A 20,142-nucleotide genomic window follows, 5' to 3' on the forward strand; every position below is an offset into this window, starting at 1 on the left:
AGAAGGAAGCAAGCTAAACCTGATTCTAGAATACCCTTTACATCACCAGTTGTCGGACTAATGTTTCCACCAAGAACTGCAAGTAAATAAGCAGCTATGACCTTCATCCTGAGCAAAATAACAGATTCTTGCTATAAGGAGCGCTCCAAAATCCATTTAACTCATTATATCATATCAAGGAACAAGGTTCATCTAATATTTTTCTCCTTAATAACAAACATTATAAAACCAACAATATACAAAGCATAACAAGGGTATGTGTCGATATGTAAGAAAAAGACAATTAACAAAATATAAGAACCTTACCTAGAGAGTACTGAAACACTCAACACAAAAATCCAGAAAATGTTCCAAAATTAAAGAATACTCAAATTGTTTCATGCTGCCATTATTATGTTTCATTCGAACAAACAACTATTCAACTAAAGACTCAGAAGAGTTATTGAAAAGACCAGCAGCACAGGTTCAGCAGTCGAATTGCAAATATGTCACAAAGGAGATAAATTTGTCACAGCACAACTGCAAGACTTTTTTTGGAGAATATTCTCTCACCATGCAAGAAATAAAATTCTAGTGTTTCTATTATGCTGATAAAAAAGGAATCTCCTTTCCATTCCATTCCTGGAATCAGGGTCATGCTTTCACGTCCTGGAGTTGTTTGAGAAGACGTGAGGTTTCTTTTTCCGATCTTCAAAAATATGAAAACATTTTCCTTCCAAAATTATAACAAATTATCTTAATAAACAAGCAAGCAGAAAACGACTGACACAATCTTTTGGAATTATCCAAGAGATTTGGCAGTAAACCACTGAAACCTCATTGAAGGAATGATTATTAAAGACCATAAAAGCTGCTGCTTTTCCAAAAGATCCTCCCGAACACTCACATTTCTTCTGAGCAGATTCTACAACATTGTTTATATGTACGACTATTCAACATGTAAACCTAAATGCCCTGGAAATTTAAGCCTGGTTATTAATAGAAGGCAATACTAATGACTCTAAGCGGAACTGCTGTTATAGTCAGAGTGTTTCCACGGTAGCACAGGATATAACAATTCACTTCCCACGGAAATGTATATATCGCCTACAAGCATTCTTCCCAATCGTAATAAGCATAACTTTCGACTAAACGTTTATACAGATTGCATCAAAAAAAAAATCACAACAGCACCAACAATAATAACACAATAAATGAGTGTCAAAATAGGACGACATCGAAAAGCAAATGTGAGGGAGCGCACGATCAATAAACCACTGAACAAACAAAGGACATAGAGCGGTAGATGCAGATATCATGAGATAGGAGGAGTCATTACTCGGAGGGCTGCGAGATCCGCCGCAAAGAAGAGGAAAGGTACTCCGACTAGGGTTTTACTTCGCGAGAGGATCTTGGAGACACAGACTGAGCCGGATTTTATATAGAAGACACGATAGAGTACCCAAGGTTGATCGAGATGCCATCGTGATCGTCAGTTGCCGATCAAGTGTTTGATCTATGTGTGGATCCACGGTCTGATCAGGATCCGATCAAATGTATTAACCGATCGCAATGCCCTCTGTGGATGCACGGACAAGATCGTGGCCGTCTCGGAAGTAGAACATTTGGGCCCAAATGGGTCAAAATTACGACTCCCCTAATCTCGACCGCTCAGGTCTTTTACACTGTACGTTTACCGGAAGAATGTGGTTTCCTTTGAGCATATGAACACTTGTCGATTGATTTAGCCAATACACTAAGAAAATGGTACAATTAAAATTCTTACTAGCTTAGGATCAAATCCCTCCAAACTCGATTCAAAACAAGAAACAGATCCACCTTAAAAATAAAATAAAGAACAGAGAATAACAAGCAGAACCCAAGGAGACATACCAGAGATAGAACATGATGCAGAGGTATTAACCATTCACAGGTTCTACTAATCAGCGTTTGAGCAAACCAAATTCCATTGAAATTGAGCACATGAAGATAACCATTAACCCGTAAGTAGAGTATGCTTGACGGTTGTCACAAGCATACTGGAAGGGATATGTCACAGTTGATCAGATAATAATCAGTATGTACTCAACCTGTAACAAGAACCAAGCTCTGCAACATAACATACTAACAGATCATACGACATAAAGAGTCCAATTTATTTGGTAAAAGGTTGCATGAAAGTAGGATATCATCATCATGCAATAGCCTCATTGGTTTCAGGTTCGGCATCACAAAAGGAAGTCTTTTTGCCTGTTTTTGAGACAGTTTGAAGAACAACTTCAGGTTTCACATTGCCTTTCACAGTCACTTTTTGCTCTTTCAGATCAACGTTGAAGGACTCTGACGCCTGAAGAAGAAACAAGCAACATGATGAAGATGCACATGTATACCATTGAGCTAGCCAGTTGAAATTGCTCATCATAAATGGATTTGAGACATAAATATGTACAAATATTTTGTTAAAACCAAATGAAGATCTTGCCAACAGGAAATTAACTTTTCCAAAACACAACAATCTAAAACATGGCAGAACTAGGCTACTAAGCTTTGGTATGATGGTGTTGGACATCATGCACTATAATCAGAGACTTCATTTTTTTTACTTTAAACAAAAAACATGAGCTCCAAGAAAGTCAAAGATCAAGAAATAGCATCAGAAAAAAAAAGTAAAAGAAAGCATTAAGTGACCTTCCATTTTGGTTAGAACCCTTTTAACAGCTCCAACGCATCCTTCACATGACATACCAACCTTGAGGACAACAGTCTGTGAAAAGAAAAAATCAACAACAAATTTTCAATTTTAGAGAGCATAGATGCCAACTACAAGAACCACTCTGAATAAAAATAATAAGAGGCATGTGCCTAAGAAGAAATCAAGAAAAAGTATGGCCAAGTTTTACATACATTTTGAACCTTGCCATGATAATTTCATAAGAAGTGGGTTCTGATAGCTGAAGGATAGAACTCAAACACTACACATAACAAAGTGCAAGCTTAAAAGTCACAGAGATTTAGGTCCTGCATTGGCGGATTCAATTATAAATGTACAGCACATGAATTTTACCAAACGCAAAGAACAACATTTGAACATAGTTATGAGAATTGAACTAGCGATCAACATGGCCAAGCTTCTGATCACTAGGTCACTGATCAGTTCAGTGGGCTGATCAATCATACCATAGGTTTTAAGAATAATATCAGATACAAAACAAACAAGAAAATCAACTTTCTTATTTTCCTCCTCTACTTTTATTTTTTTTTCTTTTTCTCCTTGTTTCAGTTTTTTTCTTATTCTTTTGTTTCTCTTCCTTTTATTTTCATCCTCTTTTTATAATTTTCCTCTACCAATCACCCTCTTCTCTTATTCTCCATCTATTAAGATCGAGGGCTGCAGTGAAGTGGGGTGCGTCTGTGATATCTCACTCCTTTCTTCGCAGCCTTCTTCACCCAACATTGGCCAAAACACATCGGCTAGAAAGGACCAACCATGCGGGATCAATTTCCTTTTTCTAATCTTTTCACCAACTCTATTCCAATTATGATGCGAGGCCATTATGCTTCTTTTAGTTAATTCCACTAGTTGATGTTGTTTTTGGCTTTTTGCATCCATCATAAGAGGCATGTGCCTAAGAAGAAATCAAGAAAAAGTATGGCCAAGTTTTACATACATTTTGAACCTTGTCATGATAATTTCATAAGAAGTGGGTTCTGATAGCTGAAGGATAGAACTCAAACACTACACATAACAAAGTGCAAGCTTAAAAGTCAGAGATTTAGGTCCTGCATTGGCGGATTCAGTTATAAATGTACAGCACATGAATTTTACCAAACGCAAAGAACAACATTTGAACATAGTTATGAGAATGGAACTAGCGATCAACATGGCCAAGCTTCTGATCACTAGGTCACTGATCAGTTCAGTGGGCTGATCAATCATACCATAGGTTTTAAGAATAATATCAGATACAAAACAAACAAGAAAATCAACTTTCTTATTTTCCTCCTCTACTTTTTTTTTCTTTTCTTTTTCTCCTTGTTTCAGTTTTTTTCTTATTCTTTTATTTCTCTTCCTTCTATTTTCATCCTCTTTTTATAATTTTCCTCTACCAATCACCCTCTTCTCTTATTCTCCACCTATTAAGATCGAGGGCTGCAGTGAAGTGGGGTGCGTCTGTGATATCTCACTCCTTTCTTCGCAGCCTTCTTCACCCAACATTGGCCAAAACACATCGGCTAGAAAGGACCAACCATGCGGGATCAATTTCCTTTTCCTAATCTTTTCACCAACTCTATTCCAATTATGATGCGAGGCCATTATGCTTCTTTTAGTTAATTCCACTAGTTGATGTTGTTTTTGGCTTTTTGCATCTATCATAACTTACCAAATGGCGTCTTCTATAATCATATATTAATTATCGATTATAACACATCCAAATTTAATCCCACATTAGAATACTTGGAATGGCATCAGCATAGACTTACGCATTTTTGGTCAGTTGTTTGGACTGAACAAGTTGATGGTTTAGTCATTCCATCAGATCCACGTCGTGACACAATCATCATCCATTGCACCTCAACTACATTATATAGTAACGGAAGAAGGAAAGGACAGACATATGGAAGGAAGAGGCTAATTGTTGTCCCAAGGTTCACCAGTTTGCCATGATATATTTGACTTGTATACAGTTCAATGTCCCACTTACCCCTTTTTATTAATGTTACATTTTGCCAAAAGTCTTCTTAGATCATATTGAGGACTAAATAACGTGGTACTAATAATTAATTTCTATTATATTACAATATTAAATGGAATCTTCATGCTTTAGACAGGAAATAGTACGATAATTAATCAAAGGGCAAGAATGATGGTAATAGCATCATCCATGAAATTGGATAAATTGGAAGCGGGGTAAAGAACATAACCTAAAAGAATCGCAATGATCAACCTTATCGTCGAACAAAATATATGACTATCAAGCGTATGAATTAGTCCATGTCTAAAAAGAATCGTCCATGGAAAACCCATAAAGTTCTCCGAAATCAGAATGGTTAAAGAAAATACAAGAAATCAATGATCAAGGGCGATCCCGAACCCAAGTAGAGGAGGAAGAAATCAATAATCTGAAAGCCTCGCTTATTCTAAAATTAGACACCAAATACCTCAGCCATGGGCGCAGAAGTCGGAGGAAGATTGCAGAGGCGACGCAGGAAGTCGACGACCGTGGCCGGTGGAGGAAAAGAGGAACAGCAATCGGAGGCGCGGGGGAGAACGGGGTGGGTGGTAAAGAAATATCGAACTTGCATTGCGTTTCCGTAAAGGTAACGACCTATACACGAAGCGGTGGCCTCTGATCTTGCCGTCGATTTTTGGGGAAAAGCGTCAAGATTAGCGTACTCAGAGAACGGACGAGCCATGGAGATCAACGTTGGTTCGGGTTCGCATGTACGAATAGACGGTTAGATCAACGTTGCCTTTAAGGTTGTTGACGTACCACAGGCTCGCTATAGTCCTAACCATGGCTGTGCCTTGGGCTTTGTTCCATTACCTTTAGGCCCATCGAAGGCCAATCCAAAAGATGGGCGAGCTTATCCATCAGTGGCAAACGCAACATCAATTGAGGAAAAAGAAGGCTTCAATGGCTCAGCAAACAATGGACAATTAGATTATTCTGATGCACATATGATAGGGCACAATTTGGGAACATACCCTAACCAGGAGCATCAAAGTCAACATGACGAACCATGTCGGCACCACGCCCCTCCAGTACGACAATGCCTCGCAAAGGTCGAGACATTGCCGACCGAGTACGACGCCGCCCCATAAATATTGGGACAACGTCGACCGAGTACAATACTGCCCTGTCGGATCAGGATGGCACCGATCGAGTGTGACACCACTGTTCGACGCCGAGACACAAAGGACGTCCGATGTCCGCACGAGAAGTGAGTTCGCCGTTTAAAGGGACGATGGCCATAAATGTGTCAGGTACAATTGGTCCCCATGCGCAGGGTATAAAAACCCATCGTCAGGCCAATCATAAAGGGGATTTTCTCTTGTTTTCACTCAGCTCTAACTAAATTTTTGGAGAGATCGAGTCGAAAAATTCTCCTCCTAACCTCGACCTGTGTGCAGGAGTCAGAAGATAAGGAAGGAGGCGACTAATCAAGGGGAAACCCCCGCTTCCGAAAGTGAGGTTCGAGCTCGACCCAATCGGACGATGACTTTCGTTGCCCAAGTATTCACGCGGGCAATCTTGTACATCCGGGACATCCGTGCTGACACCACAACTCTGGTATAAAGGTTCACTAACAACATATTTTCTGAGAATTGGACCCAATATTTATTATGTCGGAGTAGTTCTATCCTCACAAATAAGTGATCAGAGCTTAGGAACCAGTCCAAATGCATGTGCTTTACTGGCAAGTCTATTCTGCTACCAATCCCCCACGCTCACGCTCTGTTACGGAGTTCACGGGTGGGAGGGATCACGGACGGGACGCGCGGTCGTTCACGTGTGTGTTCACGGGATCACGGGGTAAGGAGGGACGGCGAGGAAGGTGCCCAGGGAGAACGGGTTGGCGAGCACGGTGTCGATGTTGCGGGGGAAGAACTCGGTGGCGGCGAAGCGGCGGCGGTACAGGGCCTGGGCATCGGCGAGGGTGAGGCGGAGGATGGCGACGCATGGGGGAAGGGGAAGGCGGTGGGGGCTAACACGGGGTGCACCGGGATGGCGGGGGTGCGGAACTTGGAGTAACCGCACCGCCCAGTGAAGAGGCGGAAAGACGACTCGTTGTCCTTCGCCGTCGCCATACCCCGCCCCCTTCTCCTTAGACCACGGAGGTCCACCTTCGCATAGATGGGGGCGGCGTGGTGCTTCGAGGGTGAGGGTAATAACAAGGCAAGGGGGGTGCCTCAGGCCACGGTCTTGATGCACCCGCGGACAAGCCCAACGATCTCCTTCTCCGGCCCGATAACCATCTCCGCCACCTTTATTGTGCTTCTTCGCATACGCAAACTTACGGAGGAGAATAAGATCACAAAAGGATGTCCAAAATGCGTTAACTCGGAAACAGGAGATGGTCGGAAAGAATGGAAAACAAAAAGAAAAAGAAAAAAAAGAGGAGGAATATACGGACCAGCATGAGGAAGGAAGGGGAGTGGCGGACACGGCAGCAAGCAAAGAAGAACAAATAGAAACATGCCGCTGCAGCTTGTGTCTTCAGATAGGGGAAGTAAGTGATGCCAGTGGAATTTCTTTCTTATTCAGAAACAGAGTAGTTGGAATGAAGTGAAGGGCAGCAATGGTGGGGGGCTCTTTATACGACTTACCTTTCCCTGGTCGGTTGAGAGAAAAGAGATTGGGAAGGAGAAGGAATGGGGTTCAGTCAGTCGTTGGGATGAGGTGTGGAGGAAGTATTACATTTATTTAATTTTTTTTATGTGAATTAAATACTCATATTTTTTTAGGACAATATATAATATTTTAAGTTATATTTTTTTATCGGTCTATAACTCAAAAAAAATTGATGAAATTAAAATTCTATTCAAAATATATATAATTATCATCAGAACTTTCTATCAGAGGTATAAAAAAATTAATCTATCATGCTCTTAATCATATCAATAAGAGTATAATTTTATCTTATTGATAATAGAATTATAATGTAACCCTCACTTTTTTTGGATCTTCCGAAACCAATTAAATATTATACTAATAATGAACCATGATCAAATGTTAATTGGAGTGATAGGTGAGAATCAACACTGAAAATAAGTAATCAATTAATTAATCTTACCTATGTTTTTTTAGGATATACACATAACATCTATACAACAATTGCTACCAGGAATCCAATAATAATGAATATAATAATAATAATAATAATAATAAATCACTAATTTGTGCTTTGGTCCCGTGGATCCTATTTTGGATTCCTTGATTGAGATTTCTCATGGGGAAGAATCATTCAAGAGAAATCAATTAAATTATTTTGGTTTTATATCAAACTATAGCTCAAGAAAAAGTTAAAATCATTATGATAATTGGTGGAATTTGCTAAACCATATATAGCTCACTGGGATATAGAAAACAGTTAGTCCTTGAAACATAATTAGTAGATATATTGGGTTTAAAAAAATTCAAATAATGTGAATGAAGGGATGGTCATCACAGGAACTTGTGTCCATAGATTGAGTTAGATACTTCTATCTAAATTGGGCAAATCAGATGTACATATGACTTCAATCGATAGATCATACTTAAACTTTATTCGGACAAAATCATAAGAGACTTCAATCGATAGTTTATACTTAAACTTTATTTAGGCAAAATCGTAAAAGAACAATCTTACCATCATATCGATGATCAAATCTTAATATTGATAGAAATAATAGAAGATAAGAACAATTATTGAAGAAATTTTATTGAAGAAATGAAGAAGCTTAAATACATTAACATGTTCCCTCTCCTATTTATACAGATTATGCTAAAGTAATTATTTTAACAACTGAACCATAAACAATAATATCCTTTCAACAAATTAATGGTAGTCATATACCCGCTGATCAAATTTAGTGATAATCTCAATTGAATATTGGACAACGTTCTACAATAACTCCAGGTGTTGTTGGACAATGAGCCAAGGGGCAATGGCGTATATATTTCATGAGATTGAAGAAAAAAATTAACAAAAATGGTCAAAATAAATACTTCGAAATACAGTCCAATTAATAACACAATTATAATGTGCCCATCGTTATTTGAACCTTCGAAAGATGAAGTAGTTAAATATCAAACCAATTATGAACAATGACCAAATGCTAACCGTAGTGGCAGGGGACACAATGGTACCTGAATATGACTAGTCAATTAATTAGTCTTATTCATGTTTTTTCTGGATATAGACGCGACAACATCTACACTCTCATTGGTGCAAAGAGTCCAATAATATTGAAGATGAAGATGAAGATGATGGAATACATGTCATAAGGAAATAACATTTTAATTGGACCTATAAGCCCCCATGTCACTCGTGATGCAAATTACCTTCGTTGGCAACGGCATGTCCAAAGATTTTCCTTGGGCAATAATTCTAGATAACATATATTCTTCAACAAGTATATGATTTGCAATAATGCTAGTAGACTATCTGAAATCTACATCTAAAGATAACATATAGGATGGTAAGTACAATATAATAATGTTATAGAATTCAAAATTTAGATTTGCAAGAATATGTCAATACTAATTTTCAAAATCACGAGTTGGAGGGATCACGGGACTTGCGGGGTAGGTACAGGGCACACGTCGTTCACGAGTTGGAGGGATCACGGGACCAGCGGGACAGGGCTCACGCCTAGTTGCGTCGTTCACGGGTTGGAGGGACAGGGCCCACGCGCGGTCGTTCACGGGTGGGAGGGATCACGGGCGGAGGGGTGGTGTCGACGTCACGGTATCCTCCTTCGAGGGTGAGGGTAATAACAAAGGCAAGGGGTGCCTCAGGCCACGGTCTTTATGCATCCGTGAACAAGTCCAACGATCTCCTTCTCCGGCCCGCTAACCATCTCCGCCACCTTTATTAACAATATGATTGTGCTTCTTCGCATACGCATACGCATACTTACTGAGGAGAATAAGATCACAAAAGGATGTCCAAAGTGCGTTTAACTCAGAAACAGGAGATGATCGGAAAGAATGGAACACAAAAAAAAAGAAAGAAAAAAGAGAAGTAATACGGACGAGCATGAGGAAGGAAGGGGAGTGGCGGACATGGCAGCGCTGCTGTACCCCACCTCCCACATCTGCTCCCCCCGGGTCCCGCTATGCGTCGTAAATCATCACGACCGCCATAGACTCCACCATCCTTATATGGCGGCCAATTATGACGGTGGCGAAAGTGAGGGATGATGCAAGTGTTTCTCCCTCTGTCCTCTCACAAGGCTCGATCACTTAGTATGCGGCAAGCAAAAGAAGAACAAACAGAAACACGCCGCTGCAGCTTGTGTCTTCAGATATGTACGTGTCTTTCCCATGTAGGGGAAGTAAGTGAAACTTCCTCTCTGTACACGCCGCTGGCAGTGGAACTTCTCTCTTTCTTCAGAAAAGAGTAGTTGGCATGAATTGAAGGGCAGCAATGGTGAGTTGAGAGACAAGAGATGGGAAGGGTAAGGTATGGGGTTCAGTCAGTAGTTGGGACGAGGTGTGGAGGTGTGGAGGTGCGGTTACTCTCTCCCTCCCTCTTTTTATATATAGCAGCAGCTCATCAGTCACAGAGAGAGAACAGAAAAACACCAGATTGAGAGAGAGAGAGAGAGAGAGAGAGAGAGAGCAGTGAGCATATACATAGCTGTAAGAGAAGCACAGGAAGAGGGGTTGAATTTCCAAATGGAAATGGCAACTATGGCTGCGCGGTCCCTCTGCTTACTTCCTTCCTGTGTAAGCAGAGCAGGGCAGCGTGGCACGAATAGCGCCATTTATTATGTAATTTAGATGCGAACTTCGCCCCCAACAAGGGAGCCGTGTGGCCGGTAAGTAGTGGGTAACGGCGCATCATCATCCTTATGGGGCGGATGTGTCACGCACTACCCAATTAATGATGGTGATGGTGGGTGCACATCGCCTGCGTGATGGTGATGACGGCGAGATGTTGGCAGATGCGAACCATGTAGCTTTGGGTGTACCACCATGGTCGAACTAGCCCATTTCGATCGACTCCCAATGGTGGTACCTCGGAGTCCCTCATCTTTCCACCAATTAGAAGATGATGTTCCCTGGTCGGTGCCTCTGTCGTGACGACGGTTGTTTTCGTGTGGGTGACGCGGCAGATGGCGACGCGTGCGTGGAGCGGAAGGCAGCGGGCTACCATGGGGTGCACTAGGATCGCCATGTACGCGTACCCCGCCCCCTTCTCCTTAGACCACTCCTCCAGCCTCTGCACCAGCTTCAGAGCGATCCCCCTTCGCCTAAGGAAGCCACTTGATTAGATTAGTATTAAATATAATGATTAGTGTGGTGGGGGAGATTAACGGGTGGTGAGAGTCACCGACGAGAGGGGGAGACGCGGAGGTCGAGGAGGTAGGCCACCTCCCCATAGATGGTGGCGGTGTGGTGCAGCAAAATGTTTACGGGTCACAGTAATTTCAGTACACCAATATTATTCGTTAAACACTATCAGATAGTGTCACGATTTGAACACTATCTAGAGAACTATATCTTTCATCATTATAGGCAAAACACTATCACCGAATAGATGGGAAGACAAAGTCCCATCTCTAGAGTGTTATAGGATAAGCAAAATGACACGAGCGTGAAGTCAAATGGACGCTAACAAGGTCAAGGGACTTGAAAATCGAACTCGATCGGGATGAAATACTTAGCTTGTAAGTAATATAGGAGTGGTGCACTCATTACTAAATCATAGTCATGTGAGTTTTTTTTATTTTAAGTCTCAACGAACCTTTGTGTTGATGAGAACTACCTCCCTTAACAAAGGAGAGGTTAGGACCTCCTCCCCTCTTGAGCTGTTGAAAAGCGGAGCGTGGACCTCAATCGTCTAACGACCAATAGATCAAAAGAAGCCTGTACAAGAAATAGGAGACATCACAACTTGAGGAGAAAGAGCAGAATGGTGGTAGATCGATCTGTTGTAGAACCGACGCCAAGACTACAAGGGACTCGAGAACTAATTCACTCTATAAAAAATCGGGACAAATTAGAGAAGACTTTTAATAAGGCCCTAGAGGCTTAAATGAAGGAATGAGCCTCACCCACATGATAAGGGGGTCTTTTACTTCTTTTGATTATTCACGCCTACATTCATCTCGAGTTATTAACTTGAGTATCAAAATGGTCGAGTTGGAAAACCTCTCGTAATCTCGATTTTCATGTTAGAAACACCTTATGAGCTCGATGTTTCTACCTTGGAGACACCTCAAATAATCTTACTCATACGAGTCCGGATCACGTCGAGTTGACTAAGATGTCAACGACTCTTTATCCTAACACTTATAATGATGAATAAATAGTTTCTTGTAAAGGTAAATTTCATATAAATATTTTATTTTGATGTTATTATATTATTTTATTAAATGATAGATATTTTTTGTTGAACAAGACATGCACGCCTATCTTTGGGACACGAAGACACAAATGAATGTGTTGTTGAGATTTGATAGGTTAATAAAAAATAGGCAGGATTAGAGGAATAATAATTTCTAAAAAAAAATTAGCACAGTAAAATAATCACTTTCTCATAAACCTTTTTTATGAAAAATTTGAGTGTAGCATTAGCTTTAGACCTCACCTCATTTTTTTTCAAGCTCCTTTTTTTTTTTTACTCTATACCCCAAAACACAAAACCAATCGAGATGTGGAAAAGAAATTTGTCACCACACCGTTACGAGAAGTGAATTCCAATTTTGAGTATTTGTTGCATGCTTCTTTGTCAAATGTTAATATGAATGACATTGTAGAATTGTTTATCGAGATCAAAAATTTTGTTTTTGTTGCTCCATATACAAGTGATGTGATACATTTCAGCCTATCTTCTTAATAAAATCAACATGACATTTTTAATCTTTTCTGTAAAAAAAATTGAGATTGACCAGGTAGAGTATCTATTTTAACAATTGAAACAAAGAAAATTATTTTTTAAACAACTGAACCATGAACAATAATATCCCTTCTACAAATTGAGTGATCAAATTGAATGATAGTCTTAATTGATCACGGGACAACCTTTTACAATAACTCCTGGTGCGGTAGGACAATGAGCCAAGGGGCAATGGTCATCCATCTCTAACCCCCACCAATCTGGTCCATATATACCCCGAAATTGAAGAAAAAGAGTAACAATAATCGTCAAAAAAGTTGATCCAGAATCCAATCCGGCTGATAACACATAATTATAACGTGCCCACCATCCTTTGAATCTTCGGAAGACAAAGTAGTTAAATATCAAACCAGTTATGAACCATGACCAAATGTTAACCGGAGTGCCAAGAGGCACGATGGTACCAACACTGAATATAACCGGCCAATTAATTAGTTTTATCCATGTTTTTTCTGGGTATACACGCGACAACATCCACACTCCCACTGGTGCAAGGAGTCCAATAATAAGGAAGATAAAGATGATGGAGTATGTGCCATGAGGATAGAACATTCTAATTGGACCTATAACACCCCATGTGACTCCTATAGCGAATGACCTTCTTTCCCAAGGGCATGTCCAAGGACTTCCCTTGGGCAATAATTCTGGATAACATATATTTTTCACCGAGTGTAAGACCCACCATCCAACGCTGAAGCTAACCACACATGCTAGTATACTACCTAGAATCTACATACAAAGAAAAACATATTGGATGGTAAATATAATATAATAATATCAGCAAATTCAAAATCTGGATTTGCAAAAAATATGTCAATATATGGTACATAAATTGTGATGTATCTGAATGTAACAAAGTGGTCCAGAAAATACCTGTATCAAGAACATTACTTTTGGAGGAATCTTCATGTAATATGCTCTCTTCATATCCATAGTAAAATATTTTGCCGTATTAATTGCAGTAGAGCCGTATGTTGTGAATGCAATATTTGCAATAGGTTTACCCGACTGCAAGTACCCAATTATGATCTCTAATAAAAGTTTTATTGAAAATTCCTGCAATATAGTAATTATAATTATCATATTAGGCTGGATTAGAAGAAAAATAATGACAACGTTGGGCTACAACCATATACGAGTATCCGATGACTCAATATTCATCTTACCGAACTAGTAGTAGCCATCATGACACCTTCTGGAAGCAAAAATATGAACACCAAGGCACAAGCTAATAGAACTTCCCAATAGCGAAGTTGAAGTTGATCGCTAAATATTTCACATACCAAGATGGCAAAACCCATCATGGAGAAGAGTAGAGAGTAGAACCACCACCGGGGAATAGACTCGTAATTTTGTTTCATCAACCTCGTGTGAACATCTTGCATTTGACACCGATATGAATTGACAAATTGTAGCCATAGTGATCTGCTTAACACCAGAAGAGAACTATCAGCCAACAAGATTATAACAAGCAACTAAATCAGTAGTAAGGTAATTATTTCAACTATAAAAACAATAGCACACTAATTGTACCAAAAACAAACATTACAATGAATATTTATTTACAAGAAAAAAAAAGTTACAGTTCCTACCTCCCATAGAAGAGAGCAACATGAGAGATGCTTGACGTAAAACAAGCCATGGTAAAACCATAACTATACATAAGGGAGGCACTTGAAGTATAATTTCGAATAATTGTTATATGCTTCTTCGTTGAATGTGAGTGACTTCTCATCTAAAATCCGGGACACATTGTAAAATTGCCCATCGATGTCAAAAATACTTGATGAAAAAATAGGAAAACGTTTGGCATCGTAAGCATTATTCCAATAAGATAATGGTACTAGAACATAAATAATAAGAATGAATCCGGCCATCATGTTGACCACCACAAATGCAGGAACTGCCAGAGGACTGTCCATGTAGGATGTCATGGTCATCCAATCCAACGCAAAAGAGCCTATGCCTAATCCATTGAATCCAGAACCTATTTGCTGCGCAGTTATCGAGTCTTTCCATATCCAACAAACGAACGATAGAGCCGTGATAGAAGGAAAAAGGTAAACAGGAACAATACTGTAGGTAAAAGTTGCAACGATGACTATGATGAAGAACTGATATCGTGACAATTTTCCCTTGGCTCTTTTTTCCGGCTCGTGTAATGCCCTGCGAGTGCAAACAACGAAGACATGTTAAATAAATTAAAAGTCTCTTGTCTTTTGCATTGTTTACGAGGAGAGGCACGCCACCTGTAGAAGGCGACGTCTACTAGAGTCGAAGGCCACCACATATAGGGCGAGTGCACTAGCAACTTCATGAATATGCCAGCAAACCCATATCCGAGAAACTACACACCATAAGCCATTTTAAGTTGTCACTTCTTCAAAGGAAGTTGCGAAAGATCAACTAGAATTAACTAAAACATTCGAAGAATTCAGCATCATATTATTACTTTTTCTAAAGAATAACTAATGGTTTTTTTTTTTTACACCAATTTCATGATAACAAAAGAAATCACCTGAATCGATAGTACCAGCAGAATGGCCGGCAGTAACGGGATATCCTTGTGGTAGAAGATCTTGGATATGGTTAATATTTCAAAGCCGACAGAAGCACTTACCCTGCCGGCCAACATGGTGGTCGCCACATGTTCTTTCAAGTTGAAGGGTCCCGGATTCAACGAGAAACTCCAGTTTGTGTATGGCATTCTTATCACTTTGTTCGGTAGCATGTTAGCCATTAGTTTCTCAGCAATGAACACCATCATGTTGATGCAGACATGTGAAAAATTGAACATTTGCTGTCGGTAAAAGGATAATGCTGCACTTACGGACCCGAGGATGCAAATGGGGATTCCGATAAGCCATGTTCGGAATGTCAAGACCTGCAATGTGTTATCATCTGTTGGTGGGACTGTCAACCGAACTTGCTCGATCGGAGAGTCATCCAGAATCGAACCTGAAAGAAGAGGAGAGCGAGGAAGAAGTTGAAAAAGAATCATGTAAGGATGACAGTAAGAAGTCAAAACGAAAGATGTCAGGGCATATCACCTTCTTCATCGGCCATTTGGTAGGACTCCTATTAGAGAATAAGCTGTATATTGAGCAGATTTAAAGGATGAAAGCATCTCTAAATATAGTGGAAAGGATTAATTGTCCAACCATTAATAGAAAGAGTTGTGATTCCATTGCCAAATATACTATGATTAGTTTTAAAGGTGTCGGTGTGGCTGTGATAGTTAAGGGAATTAAATCTGTCAGTGATCCCAAAAAAAAAATGTAAAAAATCGTGAACTGGATAGTGGGAATATTCTATATTAAGTGGATTGGCGTTGGTACATTATTGCTTTCAAAATCTTTTTTCTCTTTTTCTCACCTGGTTATTGATGGCAACGTCAACACCGGAATGGCTGACGAGGAAGAAAAGGAGAGGAAACGAGGTGTGAGGCGATTGGGAGAAGATATTGGTTCATGCAAGCTAATATTTCATTCCTCAGAAAGGTGTGAGGCGATGGGGAGAGCAACGAGGTCTTTCTTTTTTGTTTTCTTCTAACAATTATTTTTTATTTATTTACACACACGTTTCCCTGTGCCTCGAGCTCGCCCCCTCCAACAATGTCATCGCCGCCGCGGCAGTGCCGCTACCGACGCTCCCGTCGTTGCGGCACCTCTTGTGCCCCTCAGCGCTTTCGCCAAGGGAAACGTCTTCTGGCACCCCGAGCACCGGTGCACCCTGCCGCCACCGGAGGCGCTTGCGCTAGTCGTGGAAGAGCCCGAGGCGAGGCTTCCGATGGCTGGCCTTGTGCCCTCCCAGGGCCTGGTACGACCCGAATGCCTTCCGTCCGGAAGGCCTGTACTCGAGCTTCCCCGGCGGTGCCGAGTCGGAGGACAACAATGGCAGTACCGGGCCCTCGCCCGAGGAGGCAGAGCGCCCCTCCTTTGTCGGCGGGTGATCGAAGCGGAGGGAGAATCACGTATCAAACCTGAAAAAACGAAACAAGCACAAAAAAAAAAAAAAAAAAACATATTGTGCATAATAACACAGATTTAACCTCTTTTCATTCCATTCATAGTATCAAAATACAGAGTAAAACGCTTAATCACAATCATATATTATAAAATTAAAGTACAACTCTAAGAAGTTAATCACACATCCCACTAGATAAGATAACCTAAGTTAACGAGGAGGATTAGATGATAATAAACTACATAGTGCCGTTAACCGACGCTGGATTTGGATGACAACACGGTAGGTTTTCGGCACAGCAGTCTTTACCTTCGCCAATAAAAAATATTAAAATAATCATTATAAACAACATAAAAAATAAATAGCATCACACCAGCCATCCTTCGCACGTTACTATTTAACAACTCATACTCGTTGTTGTACTATGCGTACCATTTTATAGACAATGATTCGACCTACTTCCTCTCAAAAGCCAGCCCACCCGTGAGCTGGTGTGGTGCTAGCCCACCCATTACCGGCGATAACAACGTGAGCCACTTCGTGCGATGTGCTAATGTTCAGCGTCGGTCCTATGGGTCCTGCATCATTAGCCAATGGTCATGATTGATCGGAAACCTCGTCTCTGAAGTGGAACCTCATGGTCGACAGCCACCACGTCGTCTCCGTTGTCTGCCCACGTCGCGTCCGGCAGATCTCGTCCTCACCATCGCGACAACAGAGAGAGGGATTCAGCGCAAGAGCAAGTAGAACGAGTGAGTATCATTCTACTTTCGTGAATAGCCAGCCCACCCGTGAGGTGACAGTGCTAGCGACAACGACGTGAGCTACTTTCGTGCGATGCGCTAATGTTCAGCGTCGGTCCTACGGGTCCCGTATCATTCGCCTCGCCAATGGTCCTAGTGATCGGAAACCTCGTCGTTTCTGAAGTGGAACCTCATGGTCGACAGCCACCACGTCGTCTCCGTTGTCTGCCCACGTCGCGTCCGGCAGATCTCGTACAAGCACAGACAGCCATCACGAGATCCCTCACACCCACCCGTGAACTCCGTCACGTGCACAACAGGGCGTGGGGGACCGCGGCTACCGAGAGGTGGCGGCGTGCGAGCCGCTCCAGCGGGGGATGCGCAGCCACGGCAGCGCCCGGTCCACCGCGCGGAAGGTGCCGAGGGAGGGCGGGTTGGCGAGGACGGCGTCGATGGCACGGTGTCCTTCTCCGTCGCCATGAACGCGTACTCCGCCCTCTTCTCCTTAGATCACGCCTCCATTGTCTGCACCAGCTTCGGTGCAATCCCCCTTAGTCTTAGGATGCCACTCGATTAGATTATATTAGACTAAGGTGCAATCCCCCACGCCCTGTTACGGAGTTCACGGGTGGGAGGGATCGACCTGCGGGACAGGGCCCACGTGCGGGCGTTAACGGGTGCGTGTTCACGGGGGAAAGAGGGACGGCGAGGAAGTATTAAAGACAGTGACAGGGAGAGCGGCTCGCACGCTGCCACCGCTCGGGAGCCGGGGTCCCCCACACCTTGTTATAGAGTTCACGGATGGGATGGATCACGGGACCTGCGGGACAGGGCCCACGTGGTCATTCACGGGTGGGTGTTCACGGGATCACGGGCGAAGGTGGGACCGCGAGGAAGGTGCCGCGGGAGGTTGTCGATGTCACGGTGTCCTTCTCCGTCGTCCCACGGGACCTAACGATGCCACTCGATTATATTAGATTAGATTAACCTGAGGTACAATCCCCGTCCGTTGCGGAGTTCACGGGTGGGAGAGATCACGGAAACTGCGAGACAGGGCCCACGCGCGGTCGTTCACGTGTGCGTGTTCACGGGATCACGAGGGACGGCGAGGAAGGTGCCTAGGGAGGGCGGGTTGGTGAGACGGTGTCGATGATGTCGCGGGGAAGAACTCGGTGGCGGCGAAGCGGCGGCGGTACAAGGCCTGGGCATCGGCGGGGGTGAGGCGGAGGATGGCGACGCGTGGGGGAAGGGAAGGCGGTGGGGGCTAACACGGGGTGCACCGGGATGGCGGGGGTGCGGAACTTGGAGTAACCACACCGCCCAGTGAAGAGGCGGAAAGATGACTAGTTGTCCTTCTCCGTCGCCATGTACGCGTACCCCGCCCCCTTCTCCTTAGACCACTCCATCCACTGCACCAGCTTCAGTACGAGCCCCCTTCGCCTTAGATTAGTATTAATGACAGTGATTAGTGTGATGGGGGAGATTAACGTGTGGTGAGAGTCACCGGCAATATGGGGAGCCGCGGAGGTCCACCTTCGCATAGATGGCGGCGGTGTGATGCTTCGACGGTGAGGGTAATAATAAGGCAAGGGGGGTGCCTCAGGCCACGGTTTTGATGCACCCGCGGAAAAGCCCAACGATCTCCTTCTCCGGTCCGCTAACCATCTCCACCACCTTTATTAACATTATGATTGTGCTTCTCCGCATACGCAAACTTACTGAGGAGAATAAGATCACAAAAGGATGTCCAAAGTGCGTTAACTCAGAAACAGGAGATGATTGGAAAGAATGGAACACAAAAAAAAAATAAGAAAAAAAGAGAAGGAATACGGACCAGCGTGAGGAAGGAAGGGGAGCGGCGGACACGGCAGAGGGGATCGAGGAGGAGGTCGGTCCCGCTGCGCGTCGTACCCCCTGATCACCACGACAGCCATAGACTCCACCATCCTTATATGGCAGCCAATTATAACGGTGGCGTAAGTAAGGGATGATTCAAGTGTTTCTCCCTCTGTCCTCTCACCTCGATCACTTAGTATGCAGCAAGCAAAGAAGAACAAACAGAAACATGCCGCTGCAGCTTGTGTCTTCAGATAGATACGTATGTATCTAATCTTTCCCAAGTAGGGGAAGTAAGTGATGCCAGTGGAACTTCTCTCTTATTCAGAAAAGAGTAGTTGGAATGAAGTGAAGGGCAGCAATGGTGGGGGGCTCTTTATACTACTTTCCTTTCCCTGGTCGGTTGAGAGAAAAGAGATTGGGAAGGAGAAGGTATGGGGTTCAGTCAGTAGTTGGGACGAGGTGTGGAGGTGCGGTTACTCTCTCCGTCCCTCTTTTTATATATAGCAGCAGCTCATCAGTAACAGAGCGAGAACAGAAAAAGACCAGACTGAGAGAGACAAAGAGTGCAGTGTGCATATACATGGCTGTAATAGATGCACAGGTAGAGGGGTTGAACTTCCAAATGGAAATGGCGACTATGGCTGCGCGGTCCCTATGCTTACTTCCTGTGTCCAAAATGGAAATGTCATGGTTATTCCGTTCCCACGTCCATAATAGCATATTCGAAGGATATGATGTGTATCTACATATATACGTATATAGAGATACGTTATGTATATACATACATACGTATATAGAGATATGTTACGTATATAGAAATATGTTAATCGGGGAGGGATGAAGAGAGGTCAATGTAGTGTTAAAAAATTTTAGATAAATAATAAAATATTTAAAAATAAGTATTAAATTTATTTATTTTTTTTATGTGAGTTAAAGACTCATATTTTTTTAGGACAATATATAATGTCTCAAGTTATGTTTTCAATCAATCCATGACTCAAAA

The 20,142-nt window shown here is 42.3% G+C and overlaps 2 protein-coding genes across 6 annotated transcripts in view; both read right to left on the reverse strand.

Annotated features, from left to right (window-relative positions):
* The window catches only part of LOC135675559 (uncharacterized), a 38,085-nt gene extending 18,508 nt beyond the window's left edge, over positions 1-19,577 (reverse strand). The window contains exons 1-3 of one of the 3 annotated variants that reach the window (XM_065185831.1): positions 14,184-14,737; positions 13,758-14,016; positions 13,465-13,647 (exon numbers count right to left, since the gene is read on the reverse strand). The gene's annotated coding sequence lies outside the window, so the exon portion shown is untranslated. Of the gene's footprint in view, positions 1-13,464; positions 13,648-13,757; positions 14,017-14,183; positions 18,741-18,804; positions 19,019-19,134 lie in introns of those variants that run through there. The other 2 variants (XR_010513925.1, XR_010513926.1) reach the window with 2 other exon arrangements.
* Positions 1,929-7,356, reverse strand: LOC135675560 (uncharacterized). 3 transcript variants are annotated; one of them, XM_065185834.1, is made up of 5 exons: positions 7,117-7,356; positions 5,140-6,995; positions 2,884-2,951; positions 2,668-2,743; positions 1,929-2,326 (listed from the first exon to the last, which is right to left on the reverse strand). In XM_065185834.1, exons 1-2 carry the CDS (start codon positions 7,120-7,122, stop codon positions 6,501-6,503), a joined length of 501 nt encoding a protein of 166 aa, XP_065041906.1. In that variant the 5' UTR covers positions 7,123-7,356; the 3' UTR covers positions 1,929-2,326; positions 2,668-2,743; positions 2,884-2,951; positions 5,140-6,500. The 3 variants fall into 3 exon arrangements, with proteins under 3 accessions (XP_065041906.1, XP_065041907.1, XP_065041905.1); XM_065185835.1 differs by having other exon boundaries at positions 2,884-2,997; XM_065185833.1 differs by lacking the exon at positions 2,884-2,951.
* Positions 19,578-20,142: the final 565 nt, after the last annotated feature.

Source organism: Musa acuminata, chromosome BXJ1-6 (genome assembly GCF_036884655.1).
Source record: "Musa acuminata AAA Group cultivar baxijiao chromosome BXJ1-6, Cavendish_Baxijiao_AAA, whole genome shotgun sequence".
In the NCBI taxonomy this organism is placed as follows: Eukaryota; Viridiplantae; Streptophyta; class Magnoliopsida; order Zingiberales; family Musaceae; genus Musa; species Musa acuminata.